This window comes from Doryrhamphus excisus, linkage group LG17, assembly GCF_037039965.1.
Source record: "Doryrhamphus excisus strain RoL-2023G ecotype Guam linkage group LG17, RoL_Dexc_Guam_v1.1, whole genome shotgun sequence".
In the NCBI taxonomy this organism is placed as follows: Eukaryota; Metazoa; Chordata; class Actinopteri; order Syngnathiformes; family Syngnathidae; genus Doryrhamphus; species Doryrhamphus excisus.
Window position 1 is genome coordinate 14203421 of NC_136373.1, and position 15071 is coordinate 14218491.

The 15071-nt window shown below is 44.2% G+C and overlaps 2 protein-coding genes across 2 annotated transcripts in view; both read left to right on the plus strand.

Annotated features, from left to right (window-relative positions):
• LOC131136621 (IgGFc-binding protein) overlaps positions 1-7009 on the plus strand; it is a 10961-nt gene extending 3952 nt beyond the window's left edge. The window contains exons 6-13 of the mRNA XM_078798027.1: positions 82-628; positions 730-1271; positions 1339-1858; positions 1945-2141; positions 3316-3454; positions 3716-4296; positions 4380-4947; positions 6367-7009. Coding sequence (XP_078654153.1) covers positions 82-628; positions 730-1271; positions 1339-1858; positions 1945-2141; positions 3316-3454; positions 3716-4296; positions 4380-4947; positions 6367-7004 — 3732 coding nt within the window. The 3' untranslated portion in view covers positions 7005-7009. The remainder of the gene's footprint in view (positions 1-81; positions 629-729; positions 1272-1338; positions 1859-1944; positions 2142-3315; positions 3455-3715; positions 4297-4379; positions 4948-6366) is intronic.
• LOC144901994 (IgGFc-binding protein-like) overlaps positions 7009-15071 on the plus strand; it is a 17125-nt gene continuing 9062 nt past the window's right edge. Inside the window, exons 1-13 of the mRNA XM_078798208.1 lie at positions 7009-7560; positions 7640-7839; positions 7905-8040; positions 8110-8423; positions 8498-9062; positions 9134-9720; positions 9797-10364; positions 11387-11958; positions 12029-12590; positions 12661-12854; positions 14084-14461; positions 14534-14805; positions 14888-15050. Coding sequence (XP_078654334.1) covers positions 7206-7560; positions 7640-7839; positions 7905-8040; positions 8110-8423; positions 8498-9062; positions 9134-9720; positions 9797-10364; positions 11387-11958; positions 12029-12590; positions 12661-12854; positions 14084-14461; positions 14534-14805; positions 14888-14909 — 4725 coding nt within the window. The 5' untranslated portion in view covers positions 7009-7205 and the 3' untranslated portion in view covers positions 14910-15050. The remainder of the gene's footprint in view (positions 7561-7639; positions 7840-7904; positions 8041-8109; positions 8424-8497; positions 9063-9133; positions 9721-9796; positions 10365-11386; positions 11959-12028; positions 12591-12660; positions 12855-14083; positions 14462-14533; positions 14806-14887; positions 15051-15071) is intronic.

Here is a 15071-nt window from a genome sequence, read left to right on the forward strand (position 1 = left end):
GTTAAGTCAATTCATTGCACCAGTACATTTTTTTTTTTGTGTGTGCGTTAAACTGAATGTGATTGCGTACCCCCTTTTCAGGTGAATGGTCTGCTCCGGAATCTACCGTCTGTTTTGAGCCGAGGCAAAGTAATCCTGTATCTGAAGGGGCAATCCAAGTGCATAGAGACCGACTTTGGTGTTATTGTGACATACAGCTCAGATACCCTGACCGTGACAATACCCACGGTCTTCTCCGGTCATTTATGTGGACTGTGTGGGAACTTCAATGACGATGCCGAGGATGACCTGGTGCCAGATGAGACGTTCGATATAGTTCAAGCTGTAAAGCGGTGGAGAACAAACGATGAACACGAATGTGTGGATGTCCCCTTGAACGCCTCAGGCTGCAGTCAACAAGACCTGATTCTTTATCAGGGCAAGGATTTCTGCGGCAGGTTATTGGATCCTGAGGGGGCATTCAGGAGCTGCCACAGCATGGTGGATCCCGAAGATTTCTATAACGACTGCGTTTATGACCTTTGCAATGGGAGTCAGACGACCTTGTGTAAGATCTTATCCAGCTATGTTGCGGTGTGTCAAGAAGTGGGAACCTTAGTGGATGAATGGCGTGGGCCCAACTTCTGTTGTAAGTAATCAAACAGAGTCACGTTTATTGCAAATGTTAAAATGTCCAACTTTTGAAATGATTAAATTTTTTTTTTTTTTTACTGACCTTCTCTTCCTCAGCAATCACCTGCCCACCTAACAGTGAATACCACCTCTGTTCCAGTCACAAGTCTGCCTGTGTTCAAATCCCCGGCCGTCTTCCACAGGGATGCAACGAGGGCTGTTTTTGCAAGCCTGGGTTTTTCCACGGCGGCGGGGAATGTGTACCGAACTCTGAATGCGGCTGCAGTTATAATGGTGTTTACCACAGAATTCACGAAAACTTCCACCCCGATGAAAACTGCCTTCAGTCCTGCGTATGTGTGGGCCGTAATGAAGCGCGGTGTACAAACCACACGTGTCCGTCTGGGACCGAATGTGTCATCAAACATGGCTTCCGCACATGCCATGCGTCGCAATTGAAATGTACAATCATGGGAGAAAGACACGTGCAGACTTTTCATGGGCATCTTTTTGACGTGAACATCGGAAGTTGGTCTTATCTACTTTTCCAGTTTTGCGACGATCCTGGGACTTCTGCTGTCATCCATGAAGGCCAACTGGACCTCAGAGTCTACGGCATGATACTGACATTGACTTGGAAGCATTTGGAGAAAGTAAAGGTAAATTACTTCAAATTAAGACATGCATATATAGTATGTGACATAATGAATATGCCGTTGTTTGCAGATTGATGGCGTTCTGATGACACTTCCTGTTCATACAAACGGCGTAGCAGTACTGCTCTCTGGTTCGCTGACCCGTGTCATTTGTCCCGACATCGGTATTGTAGTCATCTACGGAGGACCTAATCTGATCCAAATAACTATTCTAGAAACTCGTAAAAGTATTTGCGGCTTGTGTGGAAATGCTGCTACACATGACCAAGGAAGTCTGGTGTCGGATGATTCCCAAACGGGATCTTCATGGTGCCTTTCACCAGATTGCACTGTTTCCTGTCATAATTGTTCTCAATGCAACTCTTCCGAGGAATTTGCCTCGGATAGCCTCTGTGGCATGATGTTGGCTCCTGAAGGCCCGTTTGGTGCGTGTCATTCTACTGTGGATCCGATGCCGTTTTTCCAGAATTGTGTGAATGACCTGTGCAGGTCTAATAACGATGAACCGCTTTGCGATAGCTTGAGACAGTACACGTTTGCCTGCCAGGATGCAGGAGCCGAAATCAAACCATGGAGGGGGGATAAGTGTGGTGAGTTTCATTACATTTTTTTTTATTACTAATTAATGCTAATTAACATGATTCCTTTTCTCGCTCTGTCCATCTCACCCACACAGCACTTTCATGCCCTATGCACTCCCACTACAATACATGTGTAGGTGCATGTTCCGAGTCCTGTGCTGTTTTATCTGATGTACCCTGCCCATGGCCCTGCTATGAAGGATGTCAGTGTGACTCGGGATACAAGCAAAGTGGAAGTCGCTGTGTCAAACCCGAGCAATGCGGCTGTTTCTTTGGTGGGCAGTACCATAAGGTAAGTGAATAAATGTTCAGTTCAGATCAACTTCAGATCTTTGTTGACTTGCATATGAGCCATTTAGCCCTGGTGGACTAAATTCTAATGGTAATGGTTTTTATTTCATTTGAACATGTATCAGATTACAATTGAATGCATCACATAATCAGTTCAGTTCCACATCCACCCTAGGCCATCTCTGTATGGAGTTTGCATGTTCTCCCCGTGAATGAGTGGGTTTTCTCCGGGTACTGCGGTTTCCTCCCACATTCCAAAAACATGCTAGGTTAATTGGTGACTCCAAATTGTCCATATAATAATAATAAACTTATGATTATGAGTAAAAATAATGTCATTTTAGTCCTAGAAAGATCAATTATTAAAGAAAAGAAGTCATAACATTACAGTATGACAAAATCAAATAATTTTTGGAAAATTGGGTTAGCAAAAAAGTTATATGGCAATAAAGTCATAACATTAAAAGAAAAAAAAATGGTTAAGGTTAATTGGCGACTCCAAATTGTCCATATAATAATAAACTTATGATTATGAGTAAAAATAGTGTCATTTTAGTAGCAGAAAGACCAATTATTAAAAGTAACATTACAGTATGACAAAATAAAATAATTTTTGGAAAAAATTGGGTTGGCAAAAAAGTTATATGGGAATGAAGTCATAACAGTAAAAGAAAAAAATGTCCATGAAGAAAGTTGTTGTTGTATAAATAGATGAATGAAAACCAAAATGCCAGATTCTAACGAGGAAAAATATCAGAATTTTACCACAATAAACTTTTAGTAAAAAAAATCTTTTTTTTTTTTTTTTTACTAATTAAGTATTAATGCTAATGGTTTTATTTTATTTGAACATGCATCAGATTACCATTGAATGCATCACATAATCAGTTCACAGTTCCACATGTCCAAAAGTAGTAGGAAGAAGCAAAGCTTATTAAATCCTACCCTTCCATCTGGTACAATCGGTAACTGTTACATTTGTTCACTTCCTGCTTTCATAATATATTTAAGGTTTTTATTTTTTACTTTTTTTGTATGACCATACAATGACATAATGGGTACCATTAGCAACTGTCAAATTCTGAGATATCAATCAAAAAAATTCTTATTTTACTTGTTCATTGACACAACATGCATCCCACAAACGTAGAAATATCTCCCCTCTCCTTCTGTAGGTTGGAGAACTGCTGTGGAATGAAGGCTGCTCCAAGCGGTGCGACTGCTGTTACACTGCCACTCTGTGTTGCGAACCAGCCTCTTGCCCCGAGGGGCAGAGCTGCGTCCTTAATGAAACCTGGCACTGTGCGGAGAAAAGTAAGCTCAGCCTCATCTTCTAGTACTTGGTTGCTTGGCATTCCACAACTGTTCCGTCAGCATCTCTATACCGCACTAGTCTTGTGGACTGTAGTTTTCAGCTCATTTGTGCCTTTTTTTTTTCTTTTTTTTTTAACATGACAGTTGACTACTCTTCCTGTTGAACTAGTCTGTGTACAAAAGTACACCTGTCTGCCTTGAGGCTCTGAAACAATATACTGTATTTTAATATAGGAAAATATATTATTTCTCCCCTCTTAGATTTGTCCTGCCCAGTGAATAGCCATTATGAGTCCTGTGGGACGGCCTGCCCTGCAACCTGTAAAGCCCAGTTCAATTCACCCTGCACGCTGGCTTGCGTGGAAGGATGCCAGTGTGACTACGGATTTGTTCTGGATGGCGACACCTGTGTCCCACCATCTCGGTGTGGCTGCACATACAATGGCCGTCATTACCACGGCAATGAGACCTTTTGGGGTGATGACGCATGCACTCTAAAGTGTTTGTGTGACCCCCACACCCACCGAGTGGATTGCCGCGTGGCTTATTGTGACGCTGACGAATACTGTCATCTTCAGGGTGGAGTCGCACGTTGCGCGAAGGATGATTTTCAGCGGTGCGTCTACACTGGCCGTCGCGTTGTCACCTTTGACCAGCGTAATTATAATTTCTTCGGCACTTGCCAGTATCAGTTGTTGGGAATCTGTGAAGAAAGGCAAGGTCTTGATGTCGTCCAAGTGAACGTGCGGACAGATGGGAATAGTCAGTCAGCGAAAAATATCTTGGTCTCCGTAAATGGTCGGCTTCTGAATATAGACGGTAACAATACAGACAACATAAAGGTAATTATTTTTTTTTTGTATAACTTTTGTATTGAGGATGTTGACCTTAATATAAATTCTCCCCCCCCCCCCCCCCCCCGCAGGTTGATGGCACAAAAAGAAACCTGCCATTCTACTACAACGATACCGCATTGGCGTTTTCATTAGGGCTGCACACGTACGTCCTCGCATCATCTGGCTTTGCGTTGACTATCAGCAAAGAAGGCACTCTCGTCATTGCGCTCTCTCGCAAATATGCTAACGCTACTTGCGGTCTCTGCGGTAACTTCAACTCCGATCCTGCTGATGATCTCACCGTAAACGCCACACAACAGCGTCTCACTCCTGAGCAATTTGGGAACGCTTGGCGAAGTGAACGGAACCACCGGTGTGTGGAAGGCTGTCTAGGTGGAAGCTGTCCAAATTGTTCATCTGAGGCTTTGGGCCGCTTCTCTGACGCAGAGGCTTGCCGAAAGATCCTGGAAGTTAATGGACCATTCAGAGACTGTCACAGCGAAGTGGACCCCTCCAGCTTTTACAAGAACTGCGTCAGTGACCTGTGTCTTTATGGAGATGCGCAGCCTGCAGTGTGTCACTCGCTGGCAGACTATGCTGATGTCTGCCGTTATCACAAGGCTCGAGTTTATGCCTGGAGGAGCCCTGAATTTTGCTGTGAGTATGAAACTGCTCAGCACTTGTGTTGCAACCCGATGTAATTCTGATGTCAACAGTAGTATCGATTGTCCAAATTTTATGAGCAGCATTTATTTGAATCTTTTTTTTTTTTTTTTTTTACTTGCCAAAAACTCTCTGACTAGATATTGTTTAATTATGACAAAAGGTCGAGTGGTTAGCGCACAGACCTCACAGCTAGGAGACCAGTGTTCAATTCCACCCTTGGCGATTTCCGTGACCCTCGGCATGCGTGGATTTTTGCCGGGTACTCCGTTTTCCTCCCACATTCCAAAAACATGCTAGGTTAATTGGCGACTCCAAATTGTCCATAGGTATGAATGTGAGTGTGAATGGTTGTTTGTCTATATGTGCCCTGTGATTGGCTGGCCACCAGTCCAGGGTGTACCCTGCATCTCGCTTAAAGACAGCTGGGATAGGCTCCTGCACCCCCTGCGACCCTCGTGAGGATAAGCGGTAGAAAATGAATGAATTAGATTTTTACAGCAAGGAAACCAGGGTTCAATTCCACCCTCTGCGATTTCCGTGACCCTCGGCATGCATGGGATTTCTCCGGGTACTCCGGTTTCCTCCCACATTCCAAAAACATGCTAGGTTAATTGGAGACTCCAAATTGTCCATAGGTATGAATGTGAGTGTGAATGGTTGTTTGTCTATATGTGCCCTGTGATTGGCTGGCCACCAGTCCAGGGTGTACCCTGCATCTCGCTTAAAGACAGCTGGGATAGGCTCCTGCACCCCCTGCGACCCTCGTGAGGATAAGCGGTAGAAAATGAATGAATTAGATTTTTACAGCAAGGAAACCAGGGTTCAATTCCACCCTCTGCGATTTCCGTGACCCTCGGCATGCGTGGGTTTTCTCCGGGTACTCCGGTTTCCTCCCACATTCCAAAAACATGCTAGGTTAATTGGAGACTCCAAATTGTCCATAGGTATGAATGTGAGTGTGAATGGTTGTTTGTCTATATGTGCCCTGTGATTGGCTGGCCACCAGTCCAGGGTGTACCCTGCATCTCGCTTAAAGACAGCTGGGATAGGCTCCTGCACCCCCTGCGACCCTCGTGAGGATAAGCCGTAGAAAATGAATGAATGAATTAGATTTTTACAGCGAGGAGACCAGGGTTCAATTCCACCCTCTGCAATTTCCGTGACCCTCGGCATGCATGGGATTTCTCTGGGTACTCCGGTTTCCTCCCACATTCCAAAAACATGCTAGGTTAATTGGCCACTCCAAATTGTCCATAGGTATGAATGTGAGTGTGAATGGTTGTTTGTCTATATGTGCCCTGTGATTGGCTGGCCACCAGTCCAGGGTGTACCCTGCAACCCTCGTGAGGAAAAAGCGGTAGAAAATGAATGAATGAATGACAAAAGCCGACCTTCTCACTATCTCCACAGATGAATCCTGTCCCTCCAGCACCACCTACAGCCTGAGCGCAACCCCGATTCGCTTATGCCTCGGCTACTCCAACTACACTTATGAGCTCTTTTCCAACCTGGGCGAGAACTGCCTCTGTGAGGCAGGTTTAGTCCACAGTGGAAGCGGCTGCGTGCATCCAAACAACTGCGGCTGCTTACACAACGGGGAATACCTCACAGCAGGGGAAGTGGTGACTACATGCGACCAAAGGTGTTTATGTCAACCCGCGGGAAATTTGACTTGTGTTGATGTGTCATGTAGCGAGGAGGAAGAATGCAAGCTTCTTGAAGGCGTCCGAGGTTGCCACCCTAAAGCTAAAATGCGCCACTGCACCATAAATGGATCCCGGTATACAACGTTTGATGGGCGGGAATTTGAATTTGATGGTTCATGTAACTATACTCTGGTAAAAACATGCTCTCTGATGGGCCTTGATGTGGAGCCACTTTTAATAACGGTGAACGGTAACGAGAGTGAAGGCAAGCGACTCTATCTGCAAGTTGGAAACATTACTTTTAAGATGTCAGCTGATTATCCAGGCAAAATCCAAGTAAGTCAACACTTTTATTCAATATCTGCTGGATTAATTGTAATGGGTTTTTTTTTTTTTTTTTAGGTTAACGAACTTTATGAGAATCTCACATTCTCCCAGAACGTGACTGTGCATCAGAAAAACAAATGGACGACAATCAAGATTGCACACTCCATAGAGATAATTTCCGACCTGCATAACCAGATAGACGTCAAGCTCCTGCATGAATATCACCACACCACGTATGGCCTTTGTGGGAACTACAATGACGACCCCTCGGATGACATGCAGCTACCCAACGGCACCGTCGTCTTTAATCCCAGTGAATTTGGAACCGGATGGAAGTTGTCTGACTCTGAATCGTCATGCGGAGACGCATGCGACGACGGTTCATGCCAACGGTGTCTGTCCTCAGAGTATTCATCGGACTTGTATTGTGGACTTCTCAACCAGTCAAGGGGACCCTTTTCTTTTTGTCATTCTCTAATATCTCCGCAGAAGTACTTCTCGCTCTGCTTGAATAACCTTTGTGTTGCACAGGGTCATAAACAGGCTTTGTGTGACGTACTGGAGGTATATGAAGCGGCGTGCAAAGAGGCCGGAGTCGGTGTTGACCCCTGGAGGAACAGCACAGGTTGTGGTAAGACCAACATCTGAGCAATCATTCCGAAAAACTGAGTCCTGAGTTGAACTGATGCTCATGTGTTCTTTTTATGTAGCTTCAAAATGTCCTCGATTCAGCCATTACAGACGGTGTGCAAATGTTTGCTCCTCCTTGTGTCCTGGGATCAGCCATGGTATTCAGTGTCCGAGACAGTGTGAGGAAGGATGCGAGTGTGAAACTCGGCACTTTTATGATGGCCATGCATGTGTGCCGGCTGAGCAGTGTGGCTGCATGCATCATGGAAGGAGAATTAAGGTCCGTTAGAAACTGTTTGTATTCATTCAAAAGTTCGATCCCAATGATTTGTCATCAATTTGCAGGTTTCGGAAAGCAAACTTCTACAAAACTGCACTGTTAACTGCACCTGCGGGCCTCCTCTTATTTGTGAGGAGCATAAGTGCCCCCCACTGCACAGTTGTATCGCTTTGGATGGAGTGGATCGCTGCCACAAAAATGGTGAGATATTACCGGAACGTACTTTCTCACTGCTGTATGCTGGGTTTATCTAGTTCTGTTTTTAATCAGACCTAGATCCCTGTGAGGGGACATGTGACACGTCTGAGAGTTGCTACCTCAGCAATGGGGAAGTTGTTTGCGAGACCCGTCCGGGTCGGTGCTGGACATGGGGAAGCCAGCACTACCGCACCTTCGACGGGTTCACTTATAACTTGGACGGTACCTGCACGTATCTGCTTTCGGGCAGCAAAGGCACCGCTTGTGAAGCTCCGCCTTTCAGCGTGTCCAGGAAGAGCAATTGCAAAGAAGCGTCCCCGATGCAAGTGGTCACTGTACAAGTGTACGGGTTCATCATCGTACTTTCTGATGAGGATAGTGTACATGTAAGTTTCTTAATTGGGAACCAGTGCCGGCTAATTCATGTCTTCATGTGACCAAGTCTCGTTTTTTTTCCCAGGTTAATGGTGAAGTCAATTATATTCCGATTACTCTTCTTCGGGGAAAGATTGACATTTCAAACAAGGATAGCAACGCTCTGCTGAAGACGGACTTTGGACTGCATGTGTTGTTTGACTGGAATACCACCGTTTTCATCACGCTAAACCCACATTATAAAGGTATTGTGTACGGGCTTTGCGGTAATTTCAACGACGATCCTCAAGATGAATATACTTCAAATCTACCTGGTTCCCCTCCTGTTAACACAAGCGTGGAGTTGGCTCGGGCATATCGGCTTTTCGATGGCGATCATAAGTGTTGTACCGGTTGTAAACAGAAACTGGACACGGCTACGTTTCTGGAGGATATGGCCGCTGTAGAAAAAAGTGACTGTGCTGATCTCCTGTATCCAAATGGTCAGTACGCACGGTGCCACGGTCTTGTCAACCCAGACCCTTTTTATCAAAGTTGTATAGACCTTGTGCCTAAAGGAGGCGCTAAAGCTGCTGTTGACCAGACTACATCTTCTTATTCCTTGGTTTGTAGAGAGCTCAATGAGGACTTCCTCTTTGGAGTGCCAGTTTGTAAGTATACTTGAGTACAATATGTTTATGTATAGCCTTCATAATCATTTCTGGTACCACTGTTTTTTCAGTTTTTCGCTGTCCACCAAACAGCCACTATAAGACCTGTGGATCAGCCTGTCCAATAACATGTCAACATAGGGACAGATTCTGCATTAAGGCTTGTGTCCAAGGCTGCTTCTGTAACCGCGGTTACATCGACAGTCCAGAGGGTTGCGTGCCACCGAAGCGGTGCGGCTGTACAGACTCCGCAGGCAAATACCACAGTCTAAACTCTTCTTTCTGGATCCCGCATGATTGCGGACAATTCTGCACCTGTAGACCAGAAGGGATGCGCTGCAGTCCATCGCAGTGTCCGAAAGGAATGTCCTGCAACCAGCTAACCCACAACAGAGTGTGTCAACCTGAAAAACCGCTGAACTGCAGCGTCGTCACCGGACTTCACTTTACATCCTTTGATGGACATCGTTTTGACTTCAGGGACAGTTGTGCGTATACTTTAGTTGGGACAAAAGCCAACCTAAACGGAAGTGAAGCGTTCACAATCACCATCTCTAATGCAAGTTGTCACAGAAAGTTTTTTCATTGTCTAACTTTGACCCTCTCGGTCTACGGCTTGGGAATAGTAATTGGCAAAGAAGACCCTGGAAAACTTTTGGTGAATATTTAAATTTCCGATACATTTTCAATCAATTATTGAATAATTGTTTTTGTTTTCCTTCTCCCCCTTTTAGGTTGACGGGCTGCATAAACTCTTACCATACTCTCACCCAGCGGGACATTTCAATGCCTACCGCACACCTTCATCTCTGGTTGTTCATCTCGATGTGGGATTACAGGTGATGGTTTATAAAACCGGCACTGTGGTGGTTGTGCTTCCTAGCAGTTATGCCTCTTCTGTTCACGGACTTTGCGGGAATGCTAACTCCGACCCCTATGATGACCAAATTATGCCTGATGACGAAGAGGCCCAAAATGTGCTCGAGTTCGCTCACAGCTGGAGGTTGGGCGGACCGATGTCTTGTAGGTCGAGCTGCACTTCCAAAGTAAAGACCTGCCCAGTAGATATACGCAAACTTTTTGAAGGCAGTGATTTTTGTGGGGTACTCGTGGATGAACTCGGGCCTTTTGCGGAGTGTGCTTTAGTTTTAAATCCAAAGCCATACTTCCATGACTGTGTAACGGATGCCTGGTCTTATGGAGGACATAGTCTGGCTCTCTGCAGTTCCATTGCATCTTATGCTGCTGCCTGCCAAGCAGCTCAGTTGCCCGTCAGGCAATGGAGGAGTGACACTTTCTGTGGTGAGTGGCATTTTTTTTTTTTCACAGTTTTACTAAATGTTGAAATCCAAATAAACACACACAGGAAGTTACTTCATGCTAATTGGTTCATGGGCTTATGGTAATGGTTTTATTTCATTTGAACATGCATCAGATGACAATTGAATGCATCACATAATCAATTCACAGTTCCACATGTCCAAAAGGAGTAGGAAGAAGCAAAGCTTATTAAATCCTACCCCTCCATCTGGTACTTTTACAATCAGTAACTGTTACATTTGTTCACTTCCTGCTTTCCTAATATAGTTTTTTTTTTTTTTTCAAAAATTAATAATAATATATTAAATTTTGTTTTTATCACGTACCAAAGTACGAGATGATATGACCATCCAATGACATAATGGGTACCATAGTAAGTGTCAATATAGTGATATGTATAGCACATCATGACTGGTTCAAGACTCTTCATCCTTGTATTTAGCAAACATCAACTGCTTGTATTGTTTCTTGAATTGGCTCATCGTTGTGCATTGTTTGAGGTCCTTACTCAATCCATTCCATAGTTTGATTCCACATACTGAAATGCTATGGCTTTTTAACGTAGTCCTAGCATAGAAGTGTTTCAAATGTACTTCTTCCCTGAGATCATATTTCTCCTCTCTTGTAGAGAAGTATTGGATGACATTTTTAGGTAATTGGTTGTTTTTAGCCTTATGCATTATTTTAGCTGTTTGAAGATGAACTATATCAAGTTGAAGTATTTGTGATTTTAGGAATAAGAAGTTAGTATGTTCTCTGTAGGCGGCATTATGAATTATCCTTACTGACCTTTTTTGCAGTACATTTAGCGAGTGACGATTGCTTTTCTAGTTATTAGCCCATATTTCCACACAATAAGTAAGATATGGTAGAACCAGAGAGCAATAAAGTGTGAAGTGATTATTCTGACAACATTTGACTCATTTTTACAAAATATTCGGTTCAACATACTAAGTGTAAGACAACTATGTTTGCTAGACTGATGGTGTCCATCTTCTCCATAGGTATGACTTGCCCCACGAATAGCCACTATGAACTGTGTGGCCCTCGATGCCCCGTTGTGTGCGCTGGACTTCCCCCTTTGACAAACTGCACTGGCGTTTGTGAGGAGGGCTGCCAGTGTGACCCTGGCTACGTCTTGAGTGATGGTCATTGTGTACCGGTGGCAGACTGCGGTTGCCTAGACGGGGGACAATACCATCCAGCTGGTTACTTTTACGACGGGAAAAACTGTGAAATCTGTCGCTGTTATGAAGGAAAATTGTCTTGCAGTCGGTCTCCTTGCAGGCCCACAAAAGGCCTCGCGTCACTCGTTGACCTTGTCCGTCAAGAACCCAGGCACTATGGGGTATGTGAAGTGTTTGCAGGTTTTGGATATGTGACTTTTGATGGTTTGGTCATACCTCACTGTGGACCCTGCACCTATTTGGTGTCCGAACGCTCTCCTACAGCTATGCATGGTCACACTTTGTTGCTTAGCTTTGAGAAGGAGACTAGTAACACTCTAAGAAAGCTGGTGTTTATTTTTAATTCAGTGGAAGTCGCCATCAAACCAGAGACTCCATGGATAATACAAGTAAGTTGTATACTCTAAGCCACGGATTTCGATTAATTTTTGAGAAAATTATAATTTTGTTGTTTCTCAGGTGAATGGTGAAGACCACAATGTGCCTTACAACGGTGGTTTACTTCAAGTTTATGAAGATGGGAATAAATTGACAGTCACCACTGTGGCCGGGGTGAGACTTGAGTTCTCATCCTCAAAGTATCTCCGACTAAGCATACCACAGAATGACGATGATGATGATGATGATGATACAGCTTCAGGACTTTGTGGGAATTTCAATGGCGACAAATCTGATGACATGGAACTACGGACCGGTAATCTTGCCCAAAGTGTAGCAGACTTGTTACATAGCTGGTCCGTTGGACAGAGTTGCAATGAGATCTGCCACGAGGACTGCGGTCAGTGCAAATTGTCCTTGAACGCCACATTAGTGTGTGATGACCTCTTAAGTACAAGCATTGAATTCAGTCACTGCATGAGCGGGGGAGTTGACGCCCGTGTTTACAGAGATGTTTGCCTCAGAGCCATTTGTGGTGGGTCGGCTTACATGGAAGCTTTATGTCTCGCTCTGGAAGCATTCGCGGCAGCCTGCCAAGCCATGGGAATAACTGTCGGGTCCTGGAGCGAGAACACCCCCTGCTGTGAGTGACTTGGTCCTTTTTTCGGGGGGGGTTGTAGCGGAATATGACTCGGTCTCGTGTTTACCACCAGCTTGTCCGGATCGCAGTAGCCCGAGTCGTTGTGTCGACTCTGCTTCCAACTCGTGCCCTGCCCTGCTGCAGGCTGGGTCCTCGGCAACTGGCTGTTCAGGGGGCTGCCAGTGCCTGAACGGAAACGTGTTCGACGGAGGCAAATGTGTACCAGTCAGCCAGTGTGGGTGTATGGTCTATGGGAGATATCTCAAGGTAACGTATAAGCTCGAGATGTTTCACTCAACAATATACTGCAGCGTTTGCCTGGACATTGTACCAAAACAAATGTCTCCTCCTCCCTTTTCTTGGCTCATCCAATCAACAGTCAGGATATGGTTAATGGTAATGTTTTAATTTCATTTGAACATGCATCAGATTACAATTGAATGCATCACATAATCAGTTCAGTTCCACATGTCCAAAAGGAGTAGGAAGAAGCAAAGCTTATTAAATCCTACCTCTCCATCTGGTACTTGTACAATCAGTAACTGTTACATTTGTTCACTTCCTGCTTTCCAGGAAGTGCTTTTCCATAAGTTTTTTTTTTTTTAATGTACTTCAGTACGAGGTACGTGTTTCAAATTAGACATTTTTAGCTAATTGGTTATTTTTAGCCTTATGCATTATTTTAGCTGTTTGAAGATGAACTACATCAGCAAGTTGAAGTATTTGTGATTTTAGAAATAAGGAGTTAGTATGTTCTCTGTAGGCGGCATTATGAATTATTCTTACTGACCGTTTTTTTGCAGTACATTTAGCAAGTGAAGATTGCTTTTATAGTTATTAGCCCATATTTCATACAATAAGTAAGATATGGTAGAACCAGAGAGCAATAAAGAGTGTGGAGTGATTTCTGATTGAGAACAAATAATAATAATAATAATAGCAAATAATACCAGCTTGAAGTCTTTTGTGACTTGATGTACAAGTTGAACAGTTTTGGTTCCAGTATTGACCCCTGGGGAACTCCGCACGTAGATGCGTATTCTTCTAGCATTCACTAGCCGTGCAACGCAACCACATCCCGCTGCATTATATTGGTATGTTCCAATCTCAGCTCAGCTCATGTGGGGAACAGGGATAAGTGTTCAGATTTCCTCCAAATCTGACCACTTCGTGGATTTTTTTTGGGGGGGTGGGGGGGCATTTTGTGTTCAACCTCTAGCAATTGGTATAAACATGAACGTTTGTTTAAAAGCAACTTTTTTTTTTTGTAATATCGTCAAATGAGGACCTCCGCTCTGACAGACAGTTTACGTAAGGATGAGTTCTACCTCACTGCATTCTAGACAGATCCAAGACTAAAGGAAGTTCCCATCATTGTAATTGTAGTTTGGAAATAACGAGCCAGCCATAGGGTTCTTGCTAATTAAACCTTACTATGTTAACTGTCTGGTAGCAACTGAATTTACTAAATTCCACTTCCTTTTTTTTTTTTAAAGCTGGAGGAGCAGCTGTACACAAACAATTGCACCCAGCGATGCTGGTGCCACCCACTAGGTGGCGCCTTGTGTGAGAAGACGACGTGCAGCCCGGGACAAATATGTGCTCTGAGGAACGGTTCCTGGGGTTGTCATATGAAACAGGAAGTCTGTCAACTCCAAAACAGCCTGCAGGTTTCCACTTTTAACGGGCAGGAGCTGAGCTTGGCACCCAAAACCCCTTACAGGTTGATGGGCCTTTGCGATGAGGCTGGTCCAAACTGGTTCAGCTTGATCTCCTACTATGGACCCTGTGTTGGCAGCGGCAGCAGGCTTGTTACAGTGTTCCAGATCCTTCTATTGGGATTCTCAATTACGGTCCAAAATGGCATAGTTAAGGTAATGGCTCATTACGGATTGAGGACATTTGGTGTTTCATAATGTTTAATGCCGCCGCTGTTCTCATTACAGGTGAATGGACGCCTTGTGCCCCTCCCTCATAGTTTACCTTCAGGGGTGTCGCTGTCCTATGGCGTGACCCAGGACAAGTCAGAGGTTGCGGTGATCCTGAAAAGAGATTTTGGATTGGATTCTGAGTTGGAAATGGAAATTTGTGCTACGACGGTCACACTCAAAGCAGGCCTTTGGTACACTGGGAAATTATGTGGCGTCTGTGGAAACCTTAACGACCCACACTTGCATAAGTCAATCGAGTCGTGGGTTCTTTCAGACTTTGGAGGCTGGTATGTGGAACTTTGTTCTATACAGAATGCATACAGTGTTTGTTTTTTTCCACTCGTAACGCTTTCTTTTCTTTTTCCACAGCAACACTCAGCCATCTCCGTAGCAATGTACTATAAGGTTGGAATTCATATTAAAACTTTTTTACAACTTTCATTGATCTGTCATTGAATTGAGGGCCACACACAAGTACTTAAAGGAAAGTATTTAAGTGTTGGCCGTTCTTAAAGCTAAACTTATTTTACAGGTAAGTTATGGTAAAATTGTA